This window comes from Chanos chanos, chromosome 10 (genome assembly GCF_902362185.1).
Source record: "Chanos chanos chromosome 10, fChaCha1.1, whole genome shotgun sequence".
Classification (NCBI taxonomy): domain Eukaryota; kingdom Metazoa; phylum Chordata; class Actinopteri; order Gonorynchiformes; family Chanidae; genus Chanos; species Chanos chanos.
Window position 1 is genome coordinate 15231463 of NC_044504.1, and position 24224 is coordinate 15255686.

At 39.2% G+C, this 24224-nt stretch overlaps 3 protein-coding genes across 3 annotated transcripts; all 3 read right to left on the minus strand.

Annotated features, from left to right (window-relative positions):
* Nucleotides 1-819: 819 nt before the first annotated feature.
* Nucleotides 820-4543, minus strand: marc1 (mitochondrial amidoxime reducing component 1). The gene is made up of 7 exons (XM_030786820.1): nucleotides 4184-4543; nucleotides 3674-3844; nucleotides 3365-3530; nucleotides 2779-2919; nucleotides 2281-2342; nucleotides 2121-2192; nucleotides 820-1555 (listed from the first exon to the last, which is right to left on the minus strand). Exons 1-7 carry the CDS (start codon nucleotides 4429-4431, stop codon nucleotides 1429-1431), a joined length of 987 nt encoding a protein of 328 aa, XP_030642680.1. The 5' UTR covers nucleotides 4432-4543; the 3' UTR covers nucleotides 820-1428.
* A 3798-nt stretch (nucleotides 4544-8341) lies between these two features.
* Nucleotides 8342-11263, minus strand: kcnk3b (potassium channel, subfamily K, member 3b). Its single transcript, XM_030787066.1, has 2 exons — nucleotides 10981-11263; nucleotides 8342-9213 (listed from the first exon to the last, which is right to left on the minus strand). The coding sequence occupies exons 1-2, from the start codon at nucleotides 11261-11263 to the stop codon at nucleotides 8342-8344; spliced, it is 1155 nt and encodes a 384-aa protein (XP_030642926.1).
* Nucleotides 11264-12256: 993 nt separating this feature from the next.
* ezra (ezrin a) lies at nucleotides 12257-23674 on the minus strand. Its single transcript, XM_030785867.1, has 13 exons — nucleotides 23372-23674; nucleotides 19946-20029; nucleotides 19173-19268; nucleotides 18610-18884; nucleotides 18357-18440; nucleotides 17861-18007; nucleotides 17405-17501; nucleotides 15826-15989; nucleotides 15037-15167; nucleotides 14550-14710; nucleotides 14152-14244; nucleotides 13607-13852; nucleotides 12257-13374 (listed from the first exon to the last, which is right to left on the minus strand). Exons 1-13 carry the CDS (start codon nucleotides 23381-23383, stop codon nucleotides 13210-13212), a joined length of 1755 nt encoding a protein of 584 aa, XP_030641727.1. The 5' UTR covers nucleotides 23384-23674; the 3' UTR covers nucleotides 12257-13209.
* Nucleotides 23675-24224: the final 550 nt, after the last annotated feature.

The window sequence follows — 24224 nt, forward strand, 5'->3', positions numbered from 1 at the left end:
CATGGTCATCATAGCATTGCTTATGGTTTATAAACCCACAATTGATACTCTCTGACTAAAACCAGTGACAACTTCTTGAAGATTATGACTTCAAAAAGGAGCTAAAGGGTCAAGGGAACGCTTGTTACATTTAGACATATTTCACAACTGTTTCCTCTTGCCCTGTGGGTAACTGGTGTTTTCCTTCTGGCACGTATCCCATCAAAGCTTCTTGAGTATTTGTAAAGTGTGTCACCTCAGGGCACAGTCACTCCCCCTGATACAACACACATGCATTTTCCTTGAATTAGGGAATAAAGCAGTGAGAGAGTATCGTTACCCGCTTCACATGGCCGTTAAGTACATACTTTCATTAACTCAAAATCTCTAAGACATGACTATTTTGTTATCAAAGAAAAAAACTTCAGCAAAATGGTATTTGGAATTCTATTTGTCTTCAGGAAAATTTTTTCTCAGATTAATGCACTGTTTAAATGACTAAGGTATCATCAGAGTTGTGTCATACTGGTTTTAGCTCTTTGTGGCAAAGTGCTCCAAGGGTTTCTTCTTCTCTGTAACTGACCAGAGCTCCCATCTGAGGTACTATGGTGCCCTCTAATGGACACATACTAGTCCAGCATGGATTTGTCTGTTTATAAAATTCCACATATGACAATGCTTATGAAAGCATCAGGAACTGAATAGATAACATTATGTTACAAGCAGGAACTCATTTACAATAATGATATACCATCTAGGACTGGAAGAGAGAAAAATATACTAGTACAACTGTAAAGGGAAATGATGTATTGTCTGACTTAAAAAAAAACAACTTCATTACATGCTTCATTCTTCTTTATTACCACAGTTACACATATATGTCAAACACTTCTGATACACTATATGGTCTCTACTCATATAAAACAGAGATACTGCCATCAAAACAGTCTCCTTTAACCATCTAGGACCTCTCTGCTAACACTAGCAGCATTATCTCTTTATCACATTATCTTCACTGAAGAAGCTAGACTCAAAATCTCAAAAGCCTTGCAATTACACAAATATGTGTTAGAATCTATGAATCATCATAATGACAGGTAAATTGACTACTTTCCAGAGTGACCACTAATGTAAAATGCTCTTAAGATAGAGATAAATGCTTATTATCAAAATTATGAAACTATTTAACTGTGTACTCTTGCTCAGCTTTCAGGTGAGAAAATCACTCCACGAGTAATGATTTCTGGGTTTTTTTCTATGAAGCAATAAGAAACAGTTTACATTATCTGGATTTTTCTTCTTTTTAATCAAATGAACTGACTGTAGATTTACCTTTGTACTATGCAAAAATCAAGACTTCACCAATTTCAAAGTAAGTGCTCCTATTTTTCCTATTCTCTTGATTATAACAAGCCATCTGGTCATTTACCAACGCCTTGACTCCTTCACTTAGTAACTTATCTTATAAACAGGATCACCAACATGAAGTATTCCAGTTTTCTTGACAATATAATACTGGCCAAATATTGGTGCACTTTTATATATGTTCTTCTGTGCAGGATCACACTGCCGATAGCTAAAAAACAGAAATACAATCAGCACAGAAGTATTAATTACAAGATCACACAAAACGACATAACTATAGCTTAAAGAACTCTGTAAAATTTGCTGGAGACCTCAAGTCATAAAGCTTTGACCGGTGTACATTTAATTATATTAAGTCAACAAAAACTGTGTTTCATGTAATTTATAGACCCTCTTCTCCTGGGGTTATCAAAGCACCACTACCAAAATTTTATTATTAACCAGAAATCAAGGGCTGATAACATGTTACTGATTAACCGAGGATCAAGAACCAACAGAGCTGGGTAGAAGAGAAAAAAAGAGAAGTGTGTAGCCTTGAACTTAGATTGCAAGCTTGTTCCAATTTCACTCCAGGCAGGCACCATAAAAAAACTCATAACCATATCAATGTATGTAAAAGTAACAGTGATAACTGCTGTTGTGTGGGGTTTCAAATGGAGCAGCCTTTCATTATACTCACAACACTGCTTCTGTTGACTAAGCATAGTAAGTAATACAACTCATTTTTAGACTGTGTAGGCTGAGTGTACTTGATGCATGTAAACTGGCCTACTTACGTTTTCAGTGTGTCCAAAGGCTCTTTCCTGCTGATAATTCCAGTTTCAGGGTCAACGGTGGTGAAAACACACCTGAGGACAAGAGAATAATGGAGTAATTTCATGATGAAGAGTGTTCTTCCATGGACTGACAATCGGAAATGTCATGAATTTTCCTCACCTTCCACAGCCCATTATTCGTTTCAGCTGCACTTGGCCAATCTGTATATTATCCCATGTGTCCTTGAGAAGAAAAAATGAAAAAAGAAATCTTAACTTCCCTGACTGAAAAAAAAAAATGTTTATTTGTCCAAAAGAACAATGTGTGAAATTTTGAAAATGTTAATATTTAACGATGCAGGTCAATGAAAACAAGTAAATTAATAAATAACTTTTAACTACAACCTCACAAAATGGGCAAAAACATACAATGAACAAAAGCACAGGCTGAACCACTCATGGATCCAGATCTGGTCTAATAAGTATCTGAAGTCTCTGCATTGACTTGGCTATATCCTAAATCCGGACACAAGGAAAGGAGATTGGGCCAAGTCATTCAAATATTTAACTGACCAAGGTCTGCAATACATGCAAGACTTTATGTTAAAAAAGAAAAAAAGGAAAAAAAAACAGAAAAGGCTACATGGATTTCTCTTTAGGCTAAACTGTTTAACCATACCTCTTTAAAGGGCTCACAATCGTCGACCACAATACTAGGCCGGAATCGAGACACCGTGACATCATTCTGAAGCCTGCTGTTCAAGTCCCGCACTGAGGCCTCCGACAGTAACATGATAGGAGCAGCATCTGGATAGGCCACCTGTGGAAATGATATAATCAACTAATTACTACTGACTTCCAAATGAATCTAACTCCACAGAGAATGTAAATAGAGTGGGCATATAACACAGCTATTGCTTGCACTGAGAACGATCTATCAGAGACATCTGTGTGCGTGGCAGAGAAAAAGTCTAACCAATACATCTACATGGCCTTGTTATATCTGGTGCTGGATTGGAGGAGAAGGGATGTAGGCTACAGTTTATCAGGTGACTGTGTAGCCTTCATTAGAAATTTTTAAATAACCCGTCTGCTCAAATATTTGCGTAAGAGCATAATATGCCGTAGTTAAAATGACGCTCATCTCATAACTGCCTGCCATATGGTCATAAAAACACGTGACATTGCTCTATGCCTAAGTGATGGTCATTTTCAAGTCAGCGTAATTAGCTCACAGAGATTTTGAATCGTTATAAATGTCAGACCTTCACATCTCGTGGGAAAAGAGGCTCTCTCTGACAAGACCTAACGGTTTTCAGCTGGGGTTCATAGTGCACCAGACGAACGGGCTTGTCTGTCTGAAGATACTGCGTGAGCCAGCGAGACACCTCTTCTCCACAATCCCGGCCTTGCGTGTCTTCGCTAAACACTCTAGAAATTCAAACAGGTCAACTATCCTTATTTCAATGAAATGGAGGACAAGTAAAAATAACACATATAATACTTCGTAGAGACAGAAAAAATATCAAATACACTCAAAGTGTGCCATGAGATGATGTCCTGCTCTATGCTACCTGCAGTTATAGACGGCATTGTTTGATTTCGGAAGGGGGACTCGCAATGTCTCCATGTCCGGTCCATCTAGACAAAGCTGTCCCCCCTCACACTTCAGTGACACAAGCACCAAGCGGGGTTGCTGTCGGGCCGTGACCATCTGACCGTCCTCGTAGATGATTAGCCAGTGGCTGCAACATCAAAACACAAATACAGCAAACGCAATGAAACTCTCCATTTTGAACCGCGTTGAGTGGCGTATCTTAAGTGCAAGGTTCAGCCCAAGACTACACTTACGGTGTAGGCTAAAAGTCTTTCAGTGACACTGTTGTTTTCTCTGCATACGGTATAGTTGCCGATAGACTGAGTTTGTTTTTGACAACGTTCTGCAAAATTGTTATGTTTGAATATGCATGTTTTCGTTGATCAACTCAATCTGAATTGACAAACAGTAATCTCCATAGTTTAGTAGGTTTGTGCAGTAGGAACAAGTAGCTCAGAAAATGACTGGCGACGTTGCAAATTCTCACCGATCGCTGAGTTCGCCGCATTTTAGTCCCATAAGTTGACATTCTGCCGCGTCAACTAAAACTCCTTTTCCTGATTTCAGTGGATGAATGATCAGCTGCGAAATAACTCCGACTGGAGTTAACTTCGGTTTTCGCAAATACTTGTACCCAAGTCCAAGCCCGAGCAAAGCAAGGCTTGCAGCTGAAACGTAAATAACAACTTTTTTGTTCGTGTCAAACACTTTCGTCAAAATCTCTTTGATTTCCATCTTAAACTGTCCACGCTGCGAAGAACAACTCTGCACAATTGGTGTCTTACAAAAAGAGTAGTTTATATGTCTTGGACTGAGAGTTAAACAGGGTTGGCATAAGGGCAGCCTATGAAAATGTCCTGCTGGTAGTACGACGTCTGTTTCAGGATATCCTCAGACGTCAGAGTTAAAATTTAGCCTATTCGCTCTTGGCAAATCTTGACCTTTGAAAATCTCGTACTCTTACGCTGATCTAAGAGAAGCAATACTCGTAAATCGCTATCGCAACACTTTTATTACAAATGGCCAGATCAGGGCAAAGCGGATTTTCTCTGGGAACCAGTCTGGGAACCAGATTTCAAAAGGCATTCTGTTCCGTTGTTACATTTAGACATCATCTCCAGTACTGCTGTCGTAAAATATTGCGCTACTGTGTTGCAAGGCAGTTGATACTAGATATTTGCAGTATTCCAATTATATGATGTAAATTTACACAAAGGTGTCAGTCAAAAGCAGAAATTGTGTGTGTGTGTGTTTTCCAAATAACTCAAATTACGCATTTCACTGTTTCAAACTGAAGAAGTAGGCCAGTGAAGCTACTGAGCATTCTGAGTCGAACGCAGAACTTAGCTTAGAGTTGACTTACTGTTAAAAATGTCAAGCCCATTTTTTCCAAGTCAATTTAATGGATGCAGAGTAGATCAAATGGTTCAACTGGTTTGTTGTTGTTGTTGTTGTCGTTTCTTTGTCTTTTGTTTTTTTCTTAATCTTGGCTGGTCACGTTGTTGAAAGATGTATTGTTGGTCATTTAAATATATATAATATAATATATATACTTTACTCAATTTATTGTCCCCAGCATTTTTTATGAAGTTGATATCTCTGCTGTTAAGTACTTGTAATAGCACAAATCTCGGATGGTAGAAATAACTGCAGCTCCTGCCTCTTCATAAAGTTTAGACAGGACATGGGCAACCTTGCTGATACCGGGTCACTCTTAGGAATATCAGGCATGCAAACTGTATTCTGCTTATAGCTGCAGTGAATTTCCAAGAGGTCTGCTTGTGTGTTTTTTGGCATACATGGTCAGGTTAGATAAAACAATAATAATAGATAATCAGGATAGACAGTGTGAAGAATTAATATTGTAAGTTAAATGGAAGTGATAGAGTACCTATGTGGAACAAAACTGATGGGAAGAAACAATCAGCTAACTGTTTCATAAACATTTATACACTCTAGTTATACTTCATTTGTACTTCATGAAAAAAAAAATCCTTCAGAGCTTTTGTAGGAAAATTGCACTGTACAAACTGGCCTCACTGACCTGTTGGCCAGAGTTATTTTTATCATTGACAAGGTTGTACAGGTCTGTGGCCAAAGTAACGAGAAAAAATGGCAGCAGATGCTGTCACAGTAGGGGAGCAATACAAACATTTGTTGCAATGCAGCTCCGTCTGCTGATGTGTCATGCAGGTTTAATAGCTGCAGGCAAGTCTTAGGCACGAAGCGATTTCTACTTGGCATTGTTCAAACATGGCACTCTTTCCTACGTGTGCCAAACATAGCTCGATCAGCAAGTCACCTTCTGATTCAGAGGGGAAAACACAGAACACAATGTCCAGATTAATACTGGGACTCTAGAGAGGGGCTTAGGAAGGACCTTATGGAATAACTGCTGTTGTTGTTTTAGTTGCAGTTCAGAGCTGGGTCAAACACTAATTAAAAGCATTCAGGGCATATCTGCTAATATAACTTCAATTTAGGTCAGTGCATTTATAATGGCAATTTTGAGTGTGACTTTGGGAATTTAATAGCAATCAATAGCAATTTAATAGCCAGTAATAATTATTCCTTGGAATAAAAAATTGCACTTCTAGCTTTAGTTGGCGGATGGCTCAACAATATTAAATGAAAATGAAATGATTACGCCTTATGCAGTCTTCGCTTTTAGCATATTTAACCATTTACTTAAAATAGTCTATAAATTGTTATTAGTCAAAATATGTTCTTCATAAAAAGTAACGACAAAAGCAGTTGAGACTCCAAATCATCCTACACGCTGCAAGCCGTATCAGAACATACTGGCATTAGACCACTAAACTCAGACAAATAGTGTCATCACTGTAGGTCAGTCTGAGTGTCCTCAAAGGGAGAGTTTATTTCGGTTGCAAGGTGCGGAGAGCTGGACAGAGAGCGGAGGTCCTGTCGGGATGCCATCTGGGTCAGCCACTGTGCCATGCTTTCTTCTTGGCTATAATCTTCAGTCAGTTTTCTTTAGATCCACTCAAACAAGTGTGCATAGTGTATCACAGATACGCTTTATTTGTTTTAAAATCATTCTGATTTTTCTAAACACAGAAAGGTTTTACACAGTGGATACAAATAATTGCATACAATCCAGAAGTCAGAATGTAGAGTAAAATGGCAGGGATTTTTAAAATAAAATGAAAAAAATAAATAAATAATGCAGCAGATAATATCAAATGTTCTGACAGATTTCAGAAATGGATTATGGGCTTTTAAAGTTAGAATTTATTGATCCCCATAGGAAAATTCATCTGTAGTTAACCCATACTGACTATTTAGCCTCTGTGGGGTGCACAGGGACCAGTTCCAGTTCTGAGGCCAATGCCTTGGTCATGGACAATAGTAGGAACATCTGAAAATCTCTAATATGCATGTCTTTAACTGTGGGAAGAATGCAGAATACCTGGAGGAAACCCATACACACATAAACTCCACACAGAGAAGACGTGTAACTGGGACTTGAACCCAGAACTTTGGGTGCTAACCACTACACCACCATGCTGGCATTAACTATTCAAGGAACCAAAAATGTCATTGAAATTGTACCAGTAGAAACTGTAACACTGTTCATTTATTTAAAAAAAATCTAGTCCAGAGATGAAGTAGTCCGACCAAAACAGTGACTAGAATAGGGAACAGGCTGAGTAAATTCTGGGGAAAAAATTACGGCAACTATTTGTTGCCAAGTTATAGAATACTGTAATGTTTTCTTTCAAAATGCTTTCCCCAGTTTGATCCATAGCGCCACTGTGCTATTGTCATTGCTTCATCAGAGGTTTCTCAGAACTCACTCTAATGAGTGCTCACAACAGTTTGTAATAGCTCAAAACGGTTTGTTTTAGTTCATTCATCAGCATAACAGACCATGCTATACGGCTTTTAAAATCAAACAAAGAAAAACTATTGTCAACATACTTTATGTCTTACTGTATGTATTTAGGTGCTCTTACACCATGCCTATACCGTTTCACGTTCAACATGCTGAAAAAGTTCTCACAAAGAGAATTACGTAAGAGAGAGATCTTAAAGGAGAAATTCACCTCTTTTGATACATGGGCTCATTATCACCTTTACCTCAAAATATGCCTCAGGTGATTTTTCAGTCAAACAGTTGGATTCCCTTAGTACTTGTTTACATTAAAATTCTTGGCTTCCTTAATGACCTTAAACTCACTGAAAACTACAGTGATTTTCTGTGCCATAACTGTTCTAGCTTTTCAAAGTAAATGATTAAATGGGGAAATATAAAGACCAATTACTTGACATTGCAGGGTTTTCTAAGTGGTGTGTAATCTTGTGGTTAATGTCATTCTTTGTCAGGATGTTCAGTGAAGCAGAACCTACTACTATCCATCTTTAAGACAGGATGTAAGGTTCTTTCAGATCAATTAGCTGTAGATTGATATACTTACTGAAAATCAAAATGTAAACTACAGAGAACAAACAGAGAAATGAATGCTAGTCTACTGACAGAAGAAATCACCACAGTTTGATCACGAAGAGGCAACTCTTAAAATGGCCCATATGTCAGCAGTGGTGAATTTCCCCTTTTAACTCAGCAATTACTGTGATTTTATTACTGGTTGCAAAAGACCAGTTGAAATGTTGCTAAGAGACTTTAAACTGAACTGCGTCTTTTGGAGCAGAGCCTAAAAGCTGACACGCTCTGTAGATCAGTGGATACAGTACTGATGGCTGAACATCTTTGTGGGCTGCACACACAGCCAGTAGGACTGGGCTCAAAGAAGTGTTGGGGCGACAAATCTCCCTGTTCCATGAGTGCGTCTGTGAATGACAAGTCCTGCGGAAGAATCACCATCTTCTCCCGGCTCCTGTACCACAGGCACGAACATATCGTTTGGAAGTGGAGCACTTCTGCGTAGACGTCCTTTAGGCCGCGTCTCCTGCTGTCGCGGCCCCTGGTCGGTGACGTAACGGGCTCCGCGCGATGCGGAGCTTGAGTTTTAGGCTTGTCTCTGGAAAGAAGCGCTCGCTGCTCGGCGTCCCGTCTCTCATCCTCTGCGTTCATTGTCATGAAACGAAGCACCACCAGATTCAGGAAGGCTCCGATTACCGTCAGTCCCATCAGGATGTAGACGAAACTGAACGCCACATAATGGGGATCGTTCTGAAGGGCATTGTCCCTCTGTAGCGCCACATAATCACCAAAGCCGATGGTGGTGAGGGTGATGAAGCAGTAATAGAAAGCGTGGAAGAAGCTCCAACCTTCATAATGGGAGAAGGCAGCTGCTCCGAAACACAAAGTTCCAACACAAGAAAAGAAGCCAATGGTCACCATGTTTGCCATAGACACCTGGGTGCGGCGCAGGCCCACGCACTTCTTTGCTTTGTGTAGGAGGAAACGGACGAACGTGTTGATGCGTTCGCCCAGGCTCTGGAACATCACCAAAGTGAGTGGGATCCCCAGGAGAGCGTAGCACATGCAAAATGCTTTCCCTGCATCAGTGCTCGGAGCCGCGTGGCCATAACCTTGAGAGCAGAGAGATGAGACCGGTGATTCACTTCACTGTATTTACACATGCAACTGCTGACATTAAACAACAGAACTATGTCAGATACCACTGTCATTCAGCCATCCCTAACTGTGGCGAACAAAACTGACTTCAAATAGAGAATGTAAATACAAGGGGAAGAGACACACCGAGAGGTTCAGAACTTTAGAGGCAAAGTACTTTTCTCTGCTCAAACATGGTGAGACTGTTTATTTGTTAATTTCACATCTGTATTTGAGACAGTGCTTCAAAAAATTAAACAGCCACTTTAAGTTTGCATTTAGCCAATTCCGTATTGACCTGTCACAGAACAGAGTGAGGCAAGGAGGCTGGTAAATGTCCTGGCTTTTACCAACCAATAACATCAGTCTTGTGTATATCCACCATGTTTATCCGAGTCTTCTGTGTTTAGACAGTTTGTAAATATTAGTACTGACATCCATTATAATCAGCTCTTCCACTGCTATTATGAAGTCAGTTGTAAATGTTACCTTGTGCATAGACAAACACAGCACTTGGATTGAGGTTGTGGAAATTTATCATGAGTATTAAGTTGCCTGCATTGGCTGGCAAAGGCTGTAAGAGCTGTGGTCAACCTCTCTAAACAAAATAGAAATACAGTGTTAAATTGGGAGAAAATCTGTAAAAATGTTTTAGAATTCATGTCCATATAAGCGCCCTCATAATCTCTCGGATGTCATTCGCTGGCAAGCGTCCAGGCGGATCTGGTTTCAAGTCAAAAACGAATATTAACCATCTAGTAAGGGTAACGTGGAAGCCAAGATGCAAAGTACTTTGTAGGTAACTGCATACAGTAGATACTGGTCCACTTACATTCCAGATGGTATTCAATATTTTCTCGTTCAACAGTTTTTATTCACATATACAAAAAAATAACATAATATGCTGAAAAAATATGATATTGAAGACACGCTTTTAAGCCGAAAACCACAACTCTGTCCTTTTTTTTTTTATCCCGAAGCATTCAGTTTTTTCCATCGTAGCGCGATATGATACATCTTAACACATTACTGTTACCTTGCAGTAATCATAAAGAGTTTTTAAAGCCCAAAAAAGTCAACGTTGTGTAATTTATCTGTGACAATTCACACACTTACACTAGTTGGCTCACAGAAACAACGGTTCGCTTTAAACAGTGATGAGTATACCTATAAAGTTAAGATTGCATACATTGCCAGCGTTACAAGAGGCACACCGTGTACCCAGGACCCTTAAAATGTGAATCGAGACCCTTGTTTAAATGCGCGTGGACTACGCTACCAGATCGTCAACAGTTCTGCAAAAGACAGGTACTGATGACGAAACGTTGTCAGTTGCACCTAAGCGTGTCACTTTTGTTGCACCATCACAACTGGCTACAAAAATCTAATGAAGATAATCAACACCAGACCACGTATATTGTTTGGACTTGGCGCGAAACAGGATTCAATAACAGCTAACCTATAAAGATCAGTTGAGTCACTGTACGATCCAGGCTGAACTGGTAAACGTTCTCAATCACCTGAAATCTCCTCTACAGGCAAAGCCAATGATCTCAAATTACATGTAAAAGTCGAAAATGTTCATCTTTCAAGTTAAGCACAGATAAATACAACGCTTACTCTCTACAGAAATTCCCTGCGTGCTCTCTACACATCCCGTTCACCCCTTGTTAGTGCACACTAGAAAATCAGAATGGAAAACGTGGTCGTGTAACTACGAGAAGTTAAAACCAAGCTATTACCTATTGTGGTAATCACCGTGATGGCGAAGTAAAAAGATCCGGCGAACTTCCACTGCACTCCAGCTTTGTGTGGTTTCAGTAGCAACACAACCTTTTCCAGCTCATCAAAGTCGATTTTTGACAAATTATATTTTCTCATCAGTTCGAATTTCCGATAATCCAATTTTCTTTTCATGCTTTTTTCATGCTTGGACTCCAAAGCGTCGAAAACGCCCGCTCCAATTAACAAGTAGGACAGAGTGCAAACAATTAAAGCGAGAGTCCTTGCGTTTTGTCGCTTCATTTTCTCATTACCTCTAGTTTTCCTCACTCGAATGTGCTGATTTTACCGTTAAGTTTTCTGCTTTTCATAGTATCTCATAGTAACTCATGCAGCACGGAACTCTCTAAGAGGGGTCCTCTTGTCGTCTTGTTCAGAGTCATGGAGTCCCTCATCAAACGCTGACTAGGAGCTGTTCCTTCAGCACCACCCTCGAGGGGGAATGGTAAGTGTACCTTATTTGGTCATTTGATCCCTCAAGGTGTATTTGGATACTATTCAGTAGTGAAACGATGGGGAGATTGTTTAGGGAATCGAGAAGTGATGTAGCCTACTTCACTACCAGACAAGTTATTGCATTTTATACGCATTTGACTCTACTCTTGATTAGGTACCTGTTCGTGAATGTGGGCATCCACACATCAGTTGTAGGCCTACACCATTAAAAATCAGTCTTTTTATTCGCCCAGTTAAAATGATTAAACCAAAACTAGAAACAGAAATGTGACTGAAATATGAAACATGGAAAGTTAATAAATATATATGTCACGTGTGTCAGTATGTCACGTATTATCTCATACGCACACTAATTGCGCTGTTTAACTTAGTGAGTTGAATGTATTATTTTGTGCTGTGCTTCGCACTTAAATTGCCTGAAATAATTGCATGAAGTGCGTTACGGAACGTTTTCAAATGAGTAGGGAACATGATGCATGATCACAGCAAAACAAAAAGGATGGACGATGTTGACCTTATGTATATTTAAACAGATAGGGTTTCCAGGCTTTATAAGTTGTTGTCTAGCAACATAATTAGCGCTCTCGTCCTTGAGTCAATATCGGTGTCCTTTGTAGACCTGAAGGTACATCCTTTCTATAAACCCCGTTTTTTTAACCAGTTTCGGCATCGGCAGATCCAAGCAAATGTCACAGTGAATACCCACAACACAAACTTAAATTACACTTCGATTGATGTTGCGGCATCATAAACGAGAATGCAGCCCATAAATGGCCCGGGTGGTAGACGTGTCGTTGATCTTTATTGTCTCATGAAAATCGAACACCTCTTTTTGCCAGTATCAGATATACAGAAGCAACACAGCATCAAACACTCACGTGTTCACACTTAGTGAATCACACAGACTACAGACCACATCTTTCAAATAAAAGCTAGGTTTAAAATTTCATTCAAATGTCATTAAAAGGCAAAATTTAAAAAGGCACTTTACCAAAATTGTTCTATAAATAATGCGTTTGTATGTGAGAGAGAGAAATTGTAAATTCAAACTCTGACACATTTTCTGAGATACTCTGTAGGGAAAAACGGTAAGCTGTTTGAACGTGAAGAAATGGTCACCTAAGGTCACCTATGGTCACCAGTCTATGTGGAGAACAATTTCCAAGGAAATCACAACACAATAAAGCTAATACTAATTAATTCTTGATCTGTCTTTAAGATTTCAAAAATAGCTTAGTCTGTCTCATTTTTTTTTACAGAATGAGAAATCAAAAAAGTCACCATACACATGATTTCACTTAAAAAAAAAAAAAAAAAAAAAAAAAACTTTGGCACAAATATTATGAACTAAATAATTATCCAAAAGAATATGAAGTAATGTGAATAATGTGAATACTGAAGTCCAGCTGTATATGAGGTGTCCTCAATGGCTGTGCATATACCAGCTTGGTTTACATATGAGTGCAGGGAGCTGATTATCATAGACACAGAAAGCAAGATTGTCTCACTAATTAATGCAAGGTGGCTGACACTTGCATTTACAATAGGTCATCTTGTTTATTAATCAGTACTCTTCTAGGCAAAATTCAATTATTTTAGTGAATGCGCAGATATTAGGAAACTTCAAAAACGTGGGCTTGAATGTTATGTGAAGCGCCTGTTTTTAAAGAGCAGCAATGTACCCAGGTACAGAGTTTGCTACAGCTTAAGCAATTTACAGAGACCATCAGTTATTACAAAGCTTCAAATTCATCAATCCTCTGTTTGGTGTTGCCCATGCGGATCTGGCGCAGCGTCTTGTACTTGTCCCGGCCCAGGCGGACGTTTTCCATGTGTAGAAGATCGTTTTGAGTCTTCATGGAGCTGTCTCTCGCTTCAGCCAGTTCTGAGCTCAGAGCCTAGAGGGTCACATTTAGTTTAGATGTTATCAGATTGATCTGCAAACTTGGTCTGACCACTGCAATGTGGATTCAAGAAGGTCAGAGACCATAAAGGACTCTCTAATCCATTGCACTACTAAGGTCTGTAAGGTATATGAATTCCAAGATAGTTGGCAGATTCCAGGATATCTGTGTGTGTGTGTGTGTATGTGTGTGTGTGTGTGTGTGTGTATGTGTGTGTGTGTCTCACCATGAGCTGTTTCTGCACACGCATGTTTTTCTCAGCCTCTGTCAGGCGTTCCTCCTCATAGCGGTGGTCCACTATGCCATCTATGTGGAACTCAGCACTGTAAGTGGTGTGGATCTCCTCATTTTCATTATGCTCGTTCTCATGATCATGATTTTCGTACTCCACTGGAGATGCCGCTGGAGGTGATGACATCACTAAGTTTAATTCCTCCCGTGTTTTCACCAGGTCATCTTGCATCTCTCTGGCCTAAGACAGTTAAAAATCAAGAAAGAGAGGATGTTTCAGTAAATGTATGACAGTGTTACAGACAAAAGTTCATCATTATGTAAACATTACATTTAGAAGCCCACACATCTACTGTCTAAAGTAGAAGATTTAAATAAACAGAGCAGTACAGTATACAACAGCAGCTGGTCAGATACTGATTTCTAGATTTATACATTTTTACCATGAGTTTACATAAATCAAAACATAGTCCAGAAACTCAATAATACCATTGCATCTTTTGAGTAATGAGCATATTGATGAGCACAGTCTTTACTCACTCTGACTTGCCATTGTTCAGCCTCTTCTTCTTTCGTTCTCTTAGCTTCCTCCAGCAAAGAAATCCTTGCTGTATACTCTGCCAACTCTGCAGCCTATTAAGGGGACACATTATTTCTTTAATACCAAACTGGCTGCCTATAGCAGTTTACTTTACTTTACTTTACAATAGAGTCAAGTCATTACTCCATCACAACCAGTGGTATCACTCAATTAAGCGACTGGGTTAATAGCCAGCCTGGATAATTTTGTGAAGTATATTACTAGTATATCTATACTGTCACTTGTGAGCTACGTGTGTGTGTGTGTGTGTGTGTGTGTGTGTGTGTGTGTGTTTGTGTGTGTTTGTGTGTGTTTGTGTGTATGGGTAAAAGTTGTATTTTAGATGTCCCAGACACACCAGTTGTTCCTGGGTCTTAATCTGGTCTTCAGCCTGCCTGGCCAGTGCTTCTTTGGCCTCCAGAGCAGCAAGTCGTTCGGCCTCCAGCCGTGCAGCCTCCTCTGCTACCCTGCGGCGCTCCTCTTCCAGCTGTAAAGCCCTCTCCATTTGTTCCCTCAGCTCTGCGCAGCACACAAATCTCATCAGCAGGGAGCAGCATTTCCCCATGCAAAGTATACTATAATGTTTCATTAAAACTGACTTCAAGGGAACAAATCAAGAAAATAATGAAGATAGCCGGTGTATTGCTTTTCCCAAAACCTAAAGTGAATGGATAATTTTTTGTTTTTGCAAGAAACACAGGATTTGTATGTCATTTTACATGACATGATTGATAATGACCTAAGTATCTCATAATAAAGTCCGATAGACAGATGTCTTACTTAAACAAAGAAGGGTTCTGTGAAAGGCTGAATCTTTATCAGCCAATGTCTGAAAGACTGCCTACCTCTTTCTGCCTTCTTGTTCTGCTCTTCAAACTCATACAGCCTTGTCATCATCTCTTGTTTCTCTCTCTCAATTCGCTCTTTCTCCCTCTCAATGGCCTCTCTCCTCTTCTTCTCATTTTCCAGTTGAGCCCTGAAGTGATAAGGCCACCAACACACATTAGCATTTCAAAAATAGACACAATGCAATGATTTCCCAAGGAAGGTTAGGCCTGGAATGCAGGCAAATAAAAGCAAATGGACTCAAACAAGGTGTAAGCCACTCTGTGATAACTGGTGTGCTCTCTGTAAAAGCTCTTTCAGACAAAAAAACAAATGAGTGGAGGACTGGTACCTAACTATGCTAAACTGAAAAGTTTCAATGCTTTTTCTGTGCTGCACTAAGCAGCTCTGCTGTGCTGCATTGTTTTATTCCATGCTGAACTGTTCTGTGTTTTTCCATGGCAAACTGTGCTGTGCTATTCCATGCAAAAGTGTACCGTGTTGGTCTATTCTAAATTGTGCTATGTTGTTCCAGGGTAACCTGTTCTGTGCTGTTCTGTGACAAACTATGGGTTATGCTGTGTTGTGTCGTTTCAACTGTTTTGTGCTGTTCCATGCTACACTGTGCTATGCTTTGCTATGTTGTGTTGCACTACGGTATGCTTTCTATCAGCTGTGCTGTATTGCTCTGTGCTGTGCTGTGCTGTGCTGTGCTGTGCTGTGCTGTGCTGCGCAGTGCTGTGCTGCACTGTGCTATGCAGAGCTGTCACTGCAATTTGTGCTTTGTATGGTTGGCAGAGGGCCTTCACCTCTCCATCTGTCTCTGTTGTCTCTCCTCTCTGGCCTGGGCCTTCATCTGCTGCACCTCAATGGTATCAGGCTTTCTGCGCTGCATGTACAGCTCATGATTCCCCATACAAAGCAGTAGAATTCGCTTGTTAACACGGAGCCGCGGAGCATAGAACACAAAGTCCTGAAAAAAGGAGAACAAAAGAGAGATGTGGTTTTAACATTTCTGATGAATAGATATGCTACAGATCATTTTTCCAGTGTCTGTTTAAGCCTCACCAAGAACATTAAAAGGCAAACACACTTAACATGTTAAAAAAACATGTACACTGAGAGGGAGAATCACACTGAGTTAAGTTGAAGACACACCAGAAAAAATAAAATCTTCTTAAATCTTCTTAAAATGCTCCTCAATCAATGTTTATATTAAGAATATGTAATTGAATTTTGAAATAGTATGAAAGCAGAGAGTGAGAAATAATCTAAAACTAGTCTTAATGGCCTTAAGTGAAACTTTACTAATAAAATATCAAGAGAATTTGTCAGATGTAAATCTTAAACTATAGTATTGTCTTAAAGATAAAATGTTGGATCTACTCAAAACAGGATGAGTGAAACAATGCTGTCATAGGTCTCGAGGGATGCACGCAGTGTTAATAACATCATGTCTCTTCCCAGAATAGATCACAAGACTCTTCAACAGAGTCCTCAACTCCTGACAAAGTGGACGGCTCTGTTCCCGAAAACAAATATGCTAGTGTGTTGATGCAAGTTAGGCACTGCGTAGCCTCAGGCTAACTAAAAGTGGCTCCACTGAATGAGGGGTTCTCCTTTTTAGATTTCATCCCACATTTAATAGGAAGTTCAAATTTTATGGCATACAGACCCATAATAACATTATATATTAGCTTGTAATTTCATCCTCAGTACAAATGTTTGGACACATTATTGCGGTGAAGCAAGATTTACTTTTTTTCTTTTTTTTTTTTGGTGTTGTTTACATTGTCAGTGTTTGATCACTGCAGGTTGACCCTACAAAAGTATGTGGTTAGAAATCCATTTTTTTTAATCCCTTTGGACATTTCAAAAACATGCAGTTGGGAATTTAATATGGGAACTCCACTGTTACTGACATAGTACATTTATGTTGTCTTCGCTGAGTCGCAGGCTGTTGTGATTTTTTTTTTTTTTTTTATGGAAATCATTAAAGAACGAGGTGCAGACCAAATGCCCAAATAAGTGATAAAATGAGTTCATGTGTAAAAAGGGTGATCTTTCCAAATGACTGTAAACACCAGGATTGTGCATTCAGAACACATAAGGCTCTGCTATACATTGTATGTTCATTCAGTGTTTGAGACTGAGTCTGAATATTTTAAAATCTAATAAGATCTATAATATTTCTCGGGTGTGTCATTGTTCTAATGGTTTCAGCCCTAGGCTCAAATGTCTTTGTGTGTCGTGTGTTTGTGTGTGATGGTTCAGGTAAACATCATCTTTAATTGTTGAAGAGACATGGCCTATTCTGAACCACACGGTTGATAGCCTCATAATGTGTTATGTGACTTTCACAGCAAAGAAAAAAAACAGAAAATTTACCGGGGCCTTTTTGTCTATGGGTTTGATGATAAATTTTTTGTCATTGAAGGAAATGTTCCTGATCTCACTCCAGGGAAATCCAATCTTTGGAGTCAGCCTAGTGAACAGCAGGAAAACACATCATAACTTAAAAGAATTATACTTGGAAATCTGTATTTCTAATGGTTTCTAATGGGTAATATAATATCAAGACATAGACAGATGTTTAGAAGACCTGTAACTGAAGTGGTTCAATGACCCTTGACAACAACAACAACCATGCGGTCATATTTACCTAAACCACTATTCTGACTGGGTTAACTTATTGAAGAAGAAACAGTTAGTTGGGGGTCATTGACTGAGGGGACATGACTGTCGGCACACTGACCCTAATACCCCAGACTGAACTAATGTCACTTCAGATAAAGCTGTTTAAATGTGAGGTCACTGATCACTGAGCTAAAACTTAATGATTACTTGTCATCCTTCTCGTAGATGTTAAGTCCCAGTGCATCCACTCCAAGCCATAAGTCGGTCCCTTTTTTGTTTTTGATGTCAAAGTAGTTTACTCCGTACATCTCCAGATCCTGTGCAATCTTCAGATACTCCAGCATAGCATCATCCCTGGTAATATAAAATTAAACTAAATTAAAAGCCTGCATGAGGAGGACTGAGATTAGGTTTTCTGATTGTGTGTACGCGCTCATACGTGTGTTTGTGTTTGTGATTTAGATTCTTATAGCACTGTTTGGACCAAACATGTCTATGAGAATAAGAGGATAAGTCATATTTATGAGGATATAAATGGCAGACAAGTGAGTAGTTATTGATGACATTTTCAGGTTGGGGTTAGATTATCTTTAATTAGTCTTTATTGCGCTTTAGTAACAGTAACACAGAAATCAGTGGAAGTACCACAGGGATGTCAAGAAAAATGTGTGTTTGAATGTGAGTGTGTTTGCGCCAGACTTACTTGTGCATCCCTTTGTGCTCAGCATGCCAAATCTGGATCCTCTCCTCCCACTGTTCCTTAGACAGCTTGTGCTGATCTAGCACTCTGAAGGAAAAAAAAACTCCCTTTAAACTGCAGTGCTGTCACTTAAGACTGTAGGATATGACGACAATCTGAATGATAAGTGCATAGAACAAGAGAAATACTGCGGTAGACCATATCTCAATCTAACGTGGTTCCATTCACTGGGATCATAGCCACTCTTCCTGCTTACCTCTGGGGCAACAGGCGCTCTGCTGTTAGGTAGCCAGGCTTGTGATTTTCTTTGCTATAGTTGCCAAACTTGGCCTGTACTGAGTAAGAGGCCAACAGCACGGCGGATTCCGGGGGGCAGTAGACATCATCACTCAGGATGGCATCCTTCACTTGCATGAAGAAGAGTTTGCGTGTGATGTCTTGGATCAGCTCGTCAGCCACGTCTTCTGGATAGTACTTGGCACGGAACTTGAACTGCATGGGATTTTCTCGTTTTACGTCCTGGGAAGAGACCTGGGCGGCAAAAAAGAAATGGAGCAAGAAAATTGAGCTGGGGTAGATTGTCTGTTTATCAGTATGTTTCACTGACATTCTCAAATGATTCCCCTTAATACCACTATAATGTTTGTTTCACCAATTAAAACAAACTGGTTTAAGACTGGCTTAAAACCAATTTAAGACTAACAAGTAATAAAAAAAAAAAGACTCTTTGGTTGTGGTGTCTTTGTGAGCAATTGATAGAACAGGCCATACATGGTAAAATCTATAGAACCACATAACAAAATGATTGAATCAATTTACCTTTTTGTCAAGTTTCAGCCACGTAATGAATCCTTTATTGTCCATGTACTGCAAGCCAAAATACCACACTTCACGCAGGCCAATTGTCCTCACCACCTGAGGAATGAGCAACAAGGAACCAAATCAGATATGGTCTGTGTTTAACTACAGGCAGACCTGGCACCCTTACACAGATAACACGTCTAATATGAGGAGTGACTGAAAATTAGAACTGTAGGGGGCATATAGGAGGAGGCTGAGACTATAGAGAGAAAAAACAAGAAGCTGACACCTTCTCATAACTATTGATCTTCACAACACAGATCAGTACTGGATCAGATTTTGTTTTGTCACATTATCAGAACATGAACTGCCTCCCAACCCCCACTTATCAGCTTATCTCTCACATAATGAATTGGACTGGAGGCCTCTAACTAAGTAATGTCATAAATATGATCTGTCATACCATAAAGTAGACAGTTTCCAAGGTTGGATAGGTTACACCCAAAGATTGCCAAGTAAAGGGTGTAACTTTATAAAACTGAGAGGGCAATAATTTTGGAGTCTCCCTCATAGGAAGTCAGTCATGCAACTGAAATTTAAAAAAAAAAAAAAGTTCATTCATGTGAATTAAAATCTCCCTTTAGTCCTGTGTTGTCCTACAGAAATAATGCGAAGATACTGTGTAATGCGTAATACTGTGTAATTGCTTGTGAGTAATTCATTACTTGCTGCCTGATACTGAAAAACTCATGAGCTCAATGAAATACTTTGAAGCGTAATGCCAGTCTGACCTGGTCAAACAGCTGTTTGCCTGTAGTGACACTCTGGATGGCAAATTCCAGCTCCGCATCCATGGTGGTGATTCGAACACTAATCTGTGGAGAGAAAAAAAAAAAGAAAAATCATTTGAAACAGTGGAGTCTTGACACGGATTAGAAGCAAAGAGAGAGAATGTAGCATGAAACAGTTAAGCATTTGACAAATATGCTTTCAGACATAACATAACAGTGCACTACCTAAGTTGGTACTATTTTCCCTATATTTTCATAAGTGAAGAAGATCAATTTACTATATATATATATATATATATATATATATATATATATATATGTGTGTGTGTGTGTGTGTGTGTGTGTGTGTGTGTGTATATATATATCAGTTCATATCAGTTCAGGCTTGTGATCAAAAGGTCACCGGTTTGATTCTAAGGACCGGCAGGAAAAACACCCACGGCTGAAGTGCCCTTGGGCGAGACACTTAACCCCCAACTTCCCCCTGGGCGCAGGTGTGCTGCCCACTGCTCCTGCACCTAGTGGTTGTGTGTGCTCACTACTGGTGTGTAAGGATAGGTTAAATGGATAGGTCAAATTCACTGCTCACAATGTGTGTGTGCACTCTCACAGAGATTAAATCTTAATCTTAATCTTAATATTAATATTAATCAAGACTGCTTACTTCCAAAGACTAAGAATGGCTCATATGGGCAATAACTCAAATTCAGTGAGAATATTTTGAAATGTTATAAATTATATTTCTTGAATGTGTCATGGGAACAGGAACATTATTGTTCCTATGGATTCAGCCTTACGCATGAAAATATATGGACATGTGTGTTGCTTGTATGTGTATGTGTGTGTGTGTGTGTGTGTGTGTGTGTGTGTGTTTCACTGTAACTGATGGCCAAAAATAACTTTAAATAAAGCTGCAATGGTATAAAGTAGCACTCTGCTTCACAAAGCCTTCTCATTTTAGTTTTACAGTGTCCAGTCTTCCAACAGGGTCAGCTTCACATGAGGAAAAGCAAATGAAAAGCTCTCAGAATCAGTAGTATATGTTATATTTACATAAAACACAGCACACAGCTCTCAGATTTTTTCAAATAAATTTTTTAGATTAGTGTTAAAACATTTTGATATGACTCTATTGTTTCACATCACGATCTGTAGTCCCAATACTTCACACAACCTTTCATAACTGTCCACTGAACCTTGACAGAACTTTAAAAGTCTGAATTGTCAAAGTTGCACAACCCCTTTATGAACCTTTTCCTATGCTATAAAGATAAAGCTAGCCTGACTTGTGTAACAAACGCAAGAACAAATATGATTTTTCAAGTGTCCGTGCATGTCTTGCCCTTTCTAATTTCCCTAACTGAACCAAACATCATAACTTGCTAAATCATAATTTAATCAGTTCCCTGAAGAGAAAATGTCCAGAATGAACGTATAATGTATCTGGCCCCAAATGTAACGTTGACAGCTTTATTGCCTCAGTGTCCATGTGCATCTCTACAATATGGAATCTTATGGCAGCAATAAGATCCACACCCTTTCACCCCTTAGTGCACATACCGTCTTTGAGCCACTTGTGAGCTGTTCAGGTCACATGCAATTGTACGGCATCTCAGCCCATTATGCCATGCCTGTGTGTTTTGGCAGCAAAATACACATTACACAAAGGTCTAGGAATCATTTATGTCCTCTCCATTTATAATCAAAGGTACCTACAAAGTTATTCCTCATGACTGGATCTCCCACAAGGAACTTGTCAGCAGTCCACATTCTGTAATAATATTCTGGCATTTTCTGAGGCATCCAAGAACTATTTATCAAAGTTTAGAAATTTTATCTGCCAAGGAGAATGGTCCAAGACAATGACAGGAGTCAGTATGACTGCTATGGGGCAGGTTTCCCTCCTTAGCAGTGCAGCATTCCACACCAAATGCCAGCCAGTGTGTACACTGCACCTTTCTCCAGTCATTTCCACAGTAATATGCTTGCTCCTAACACAAGGGCTATTGTTTCAGAGTGCAATTATGCTTTGAGTCATATCTCCAGAACCAAATAATGTTGACAATTATATCATGATAATAGCTTCCAGATAACTGAGCTGAGAAAAATTCCATGATGCAGAATATATATATGTATGTATGTATACACACACACACACACACACACACACACACACATATACATACATACATATACACACACATGAAAGATGTATAAATCTGCACATTCTATATTCTAATATTATGAACCATACACCTGACCATTGTGGAGTATGGCATCTCTTTCCTTTTACTTTGAGGCATTTGGGAATAGTACTGTGCTAGTAAAACAGCACTAGTAAGACAGAAAAAATCCATTTGGATTACAGTGTAATGAGAGGACATCTTTATGCAAAGTAACAGTTATGGTTATAATCTGACACAATCAGCCACATCAACCATAAACATTTTCATCAGGCCACAGCTCAATCCATGCTGAGCTAATGTATTTCCACTGTCATAACTGTGAAGGCCATTGTAGTTTGGTTAATGAGTAAATGACTTGGTTACTGAGCATACTGACAATTACACATTTTTTGGAGACTATGGAATTCTTGAAGTCTCGTGTTCTCCCATATGTAAGAATAACTGAATATATAATGTCTGTTTAAATGTTTTTAACACTCAGCTATTTAAAGATATTAATAGAAAGTTAGAGCCCATTAAAAACAAACAAGATTCAGCCTATAGTGGTGGGAGTATGCCCATACTACAATGACTAAACTCATAAAGTTAGCTACTCATAAAGCTGGCCTTTATCTCCTTTTTACAGCCAGGATTTTGAGGGGGGGAGAGCTTGTTAATGTCTGCAGTTTTATGAAAAGGGCTATTTCCCTTTTACTGAATTAATATTAACATGTCAGCTCTTAATTAAGGAGTTTTACTTGCACAACAATGTATCCATGACTATCAAAGACTTGTTGCATAACATTTTAATCATTACAGAAGGTCCATGTTCTCTAAAAGATACTTTTTCCAAAGGCATTGGGCTAAATTTTCATCAAGTATTACTTTCAAAATTTGGTTAGGACTGTAGACTAAGGTGGAGTTTATAGTGTGGCGTTTTGGGAAACTTGCCCTCAGAGTAGTATTTGTTCAGCAAAATATCATATGCCCTTTGAAAGGGTAAGGATTTCTGCTAACATATTTTGCCACTGTTCTCAGAGCCACCGAAGTCATGCAAATACTTTAATATAAAACAAATAAATTAGCAAGTTATACATTTATATGTACTTAATCTCTCTCTTCGACCTTTCAACTCATACATACAGGCAACACATTTTTCAGTTCTTTTAATTATTCTTCATATTATTACATTCATTTGCAGTGATTGATTTTTTTGTTTTTTAACGAGGAGGGTATGTAAAAAGAGAAAAAAAGTACTCACTGGCTTAGGCATTTTCGGTTATGTTTGTTCCGCACGGATACGACGTCGTCAAAATTAAATCGGCTCCAAGACTCTTACTCCTCTTCACAAAACACGGTAAACCCGTGCTCGTACACTCCGTTTCCGTCTGTGAGATCAGTGTGTGCGGGGATGACTGAGCGAGGGGGTCATTGGTTACTCGTTTTGCTCCGTGGTATCAGAGCCTCACCCAGATGATGATTACGATAAGTTAGCGTGTACTCAAGTTAAAGAGTGCCAAGTTTCCACTTAAAGAGCAAATAGGCCCAATTCAGCACCTTGACAAACGCGGACTTTGATCGATGTTGGACAGCGCCTAGGACCAACCCCTAGCTACCGCGCGATTTACATAGAGTCAGTGTGTCCATCAACTACTACGGTAACATGGGCGGAGAGAACGACGCCTGAGATTACACTTGCAGGGTGTCCAAAGTTCAAACGACAGAACAGAAATGTTATTAGATCCCCTACATAGAATAAAAGCTGCCCTCGCTGTTCAAGGGTGATAGACGAATTGTGCCAACACAGCAAGGTGGCGCAGTAGAATTGTTTGGTTTTGTTCGTTTAACTGATGCCCGTGTTTATTACTATGAAATATTATTATTATTATTATTATTATTATTATTAATATTATTGTTATTATTATTATAATGTAATTTGATAAACTTGTCAAATACGAATACTGGCTGGAACGCATCCAGTGTTACTTTTGTTTGTGCCTCCAAGACCATCTTACATTGGTAGCTATAAGTGAACACAGTACCCAGAGCTTAGGTACAAAAGAAGGTGTTCACATCCACCAAGGCCTTTGTACAGTCCTTGTGAAGTAAATTTA

Bases quoted from the DNA above. Each gene is read 5' to 3' on its own strand.
- kcnk3b (XM_030787066.1), bottom strand. From the start codon at position 11,263: ATGAAGCGACAAAACGCAAGGACTCTCGCTTTAATTGTTTGCACTCTG. The intron at 9,214-10,980 runs GTAATAGCTTGG...TCTGCTCTCAAG, and splicing joins CACGGTGATTACCACAATAG to GTTATGGCCACGCGGCTCCG.
- ezra (XM_030785867.1), bottom strand. The intron at 15,168-15,825 runs GTGAAGGCCCTC...TTATCACTTCAG, and splicing joins CAACAGAGACAGATGGAGAG to GGCTCAACTGGAAAATGAGA. The intron at 13,853-14,151 runs GTGAGTAAAGAC...TAACTGTCTTAG, and splicing joins CTGAACAATGGCAAGTCAGA to GCCAGAGAGATGCAAGATGA.
- marc1 (XM_030786820.1), bottom strand. From the start codon at position 4,431: ATGGAAATCAAAGAGATTTTGACGAAAGTGTTTGACACGAACAAAAAA. The intron at 2,193-2,280 runs GTGAGGAAAATT...TCTTGTCCTCAG, and splicing joins CGAATAATGGGCTGTGGAAG to GTGTGTTTTCACCACCGTTG. The intron at 1,556-2,120 runs GTAAGTAGGCCA...TCTGTTTTTTAG, and splicing joins CCTTTGGACACACTGAAAAC to CTATCGGCAGTGTGATCCTG.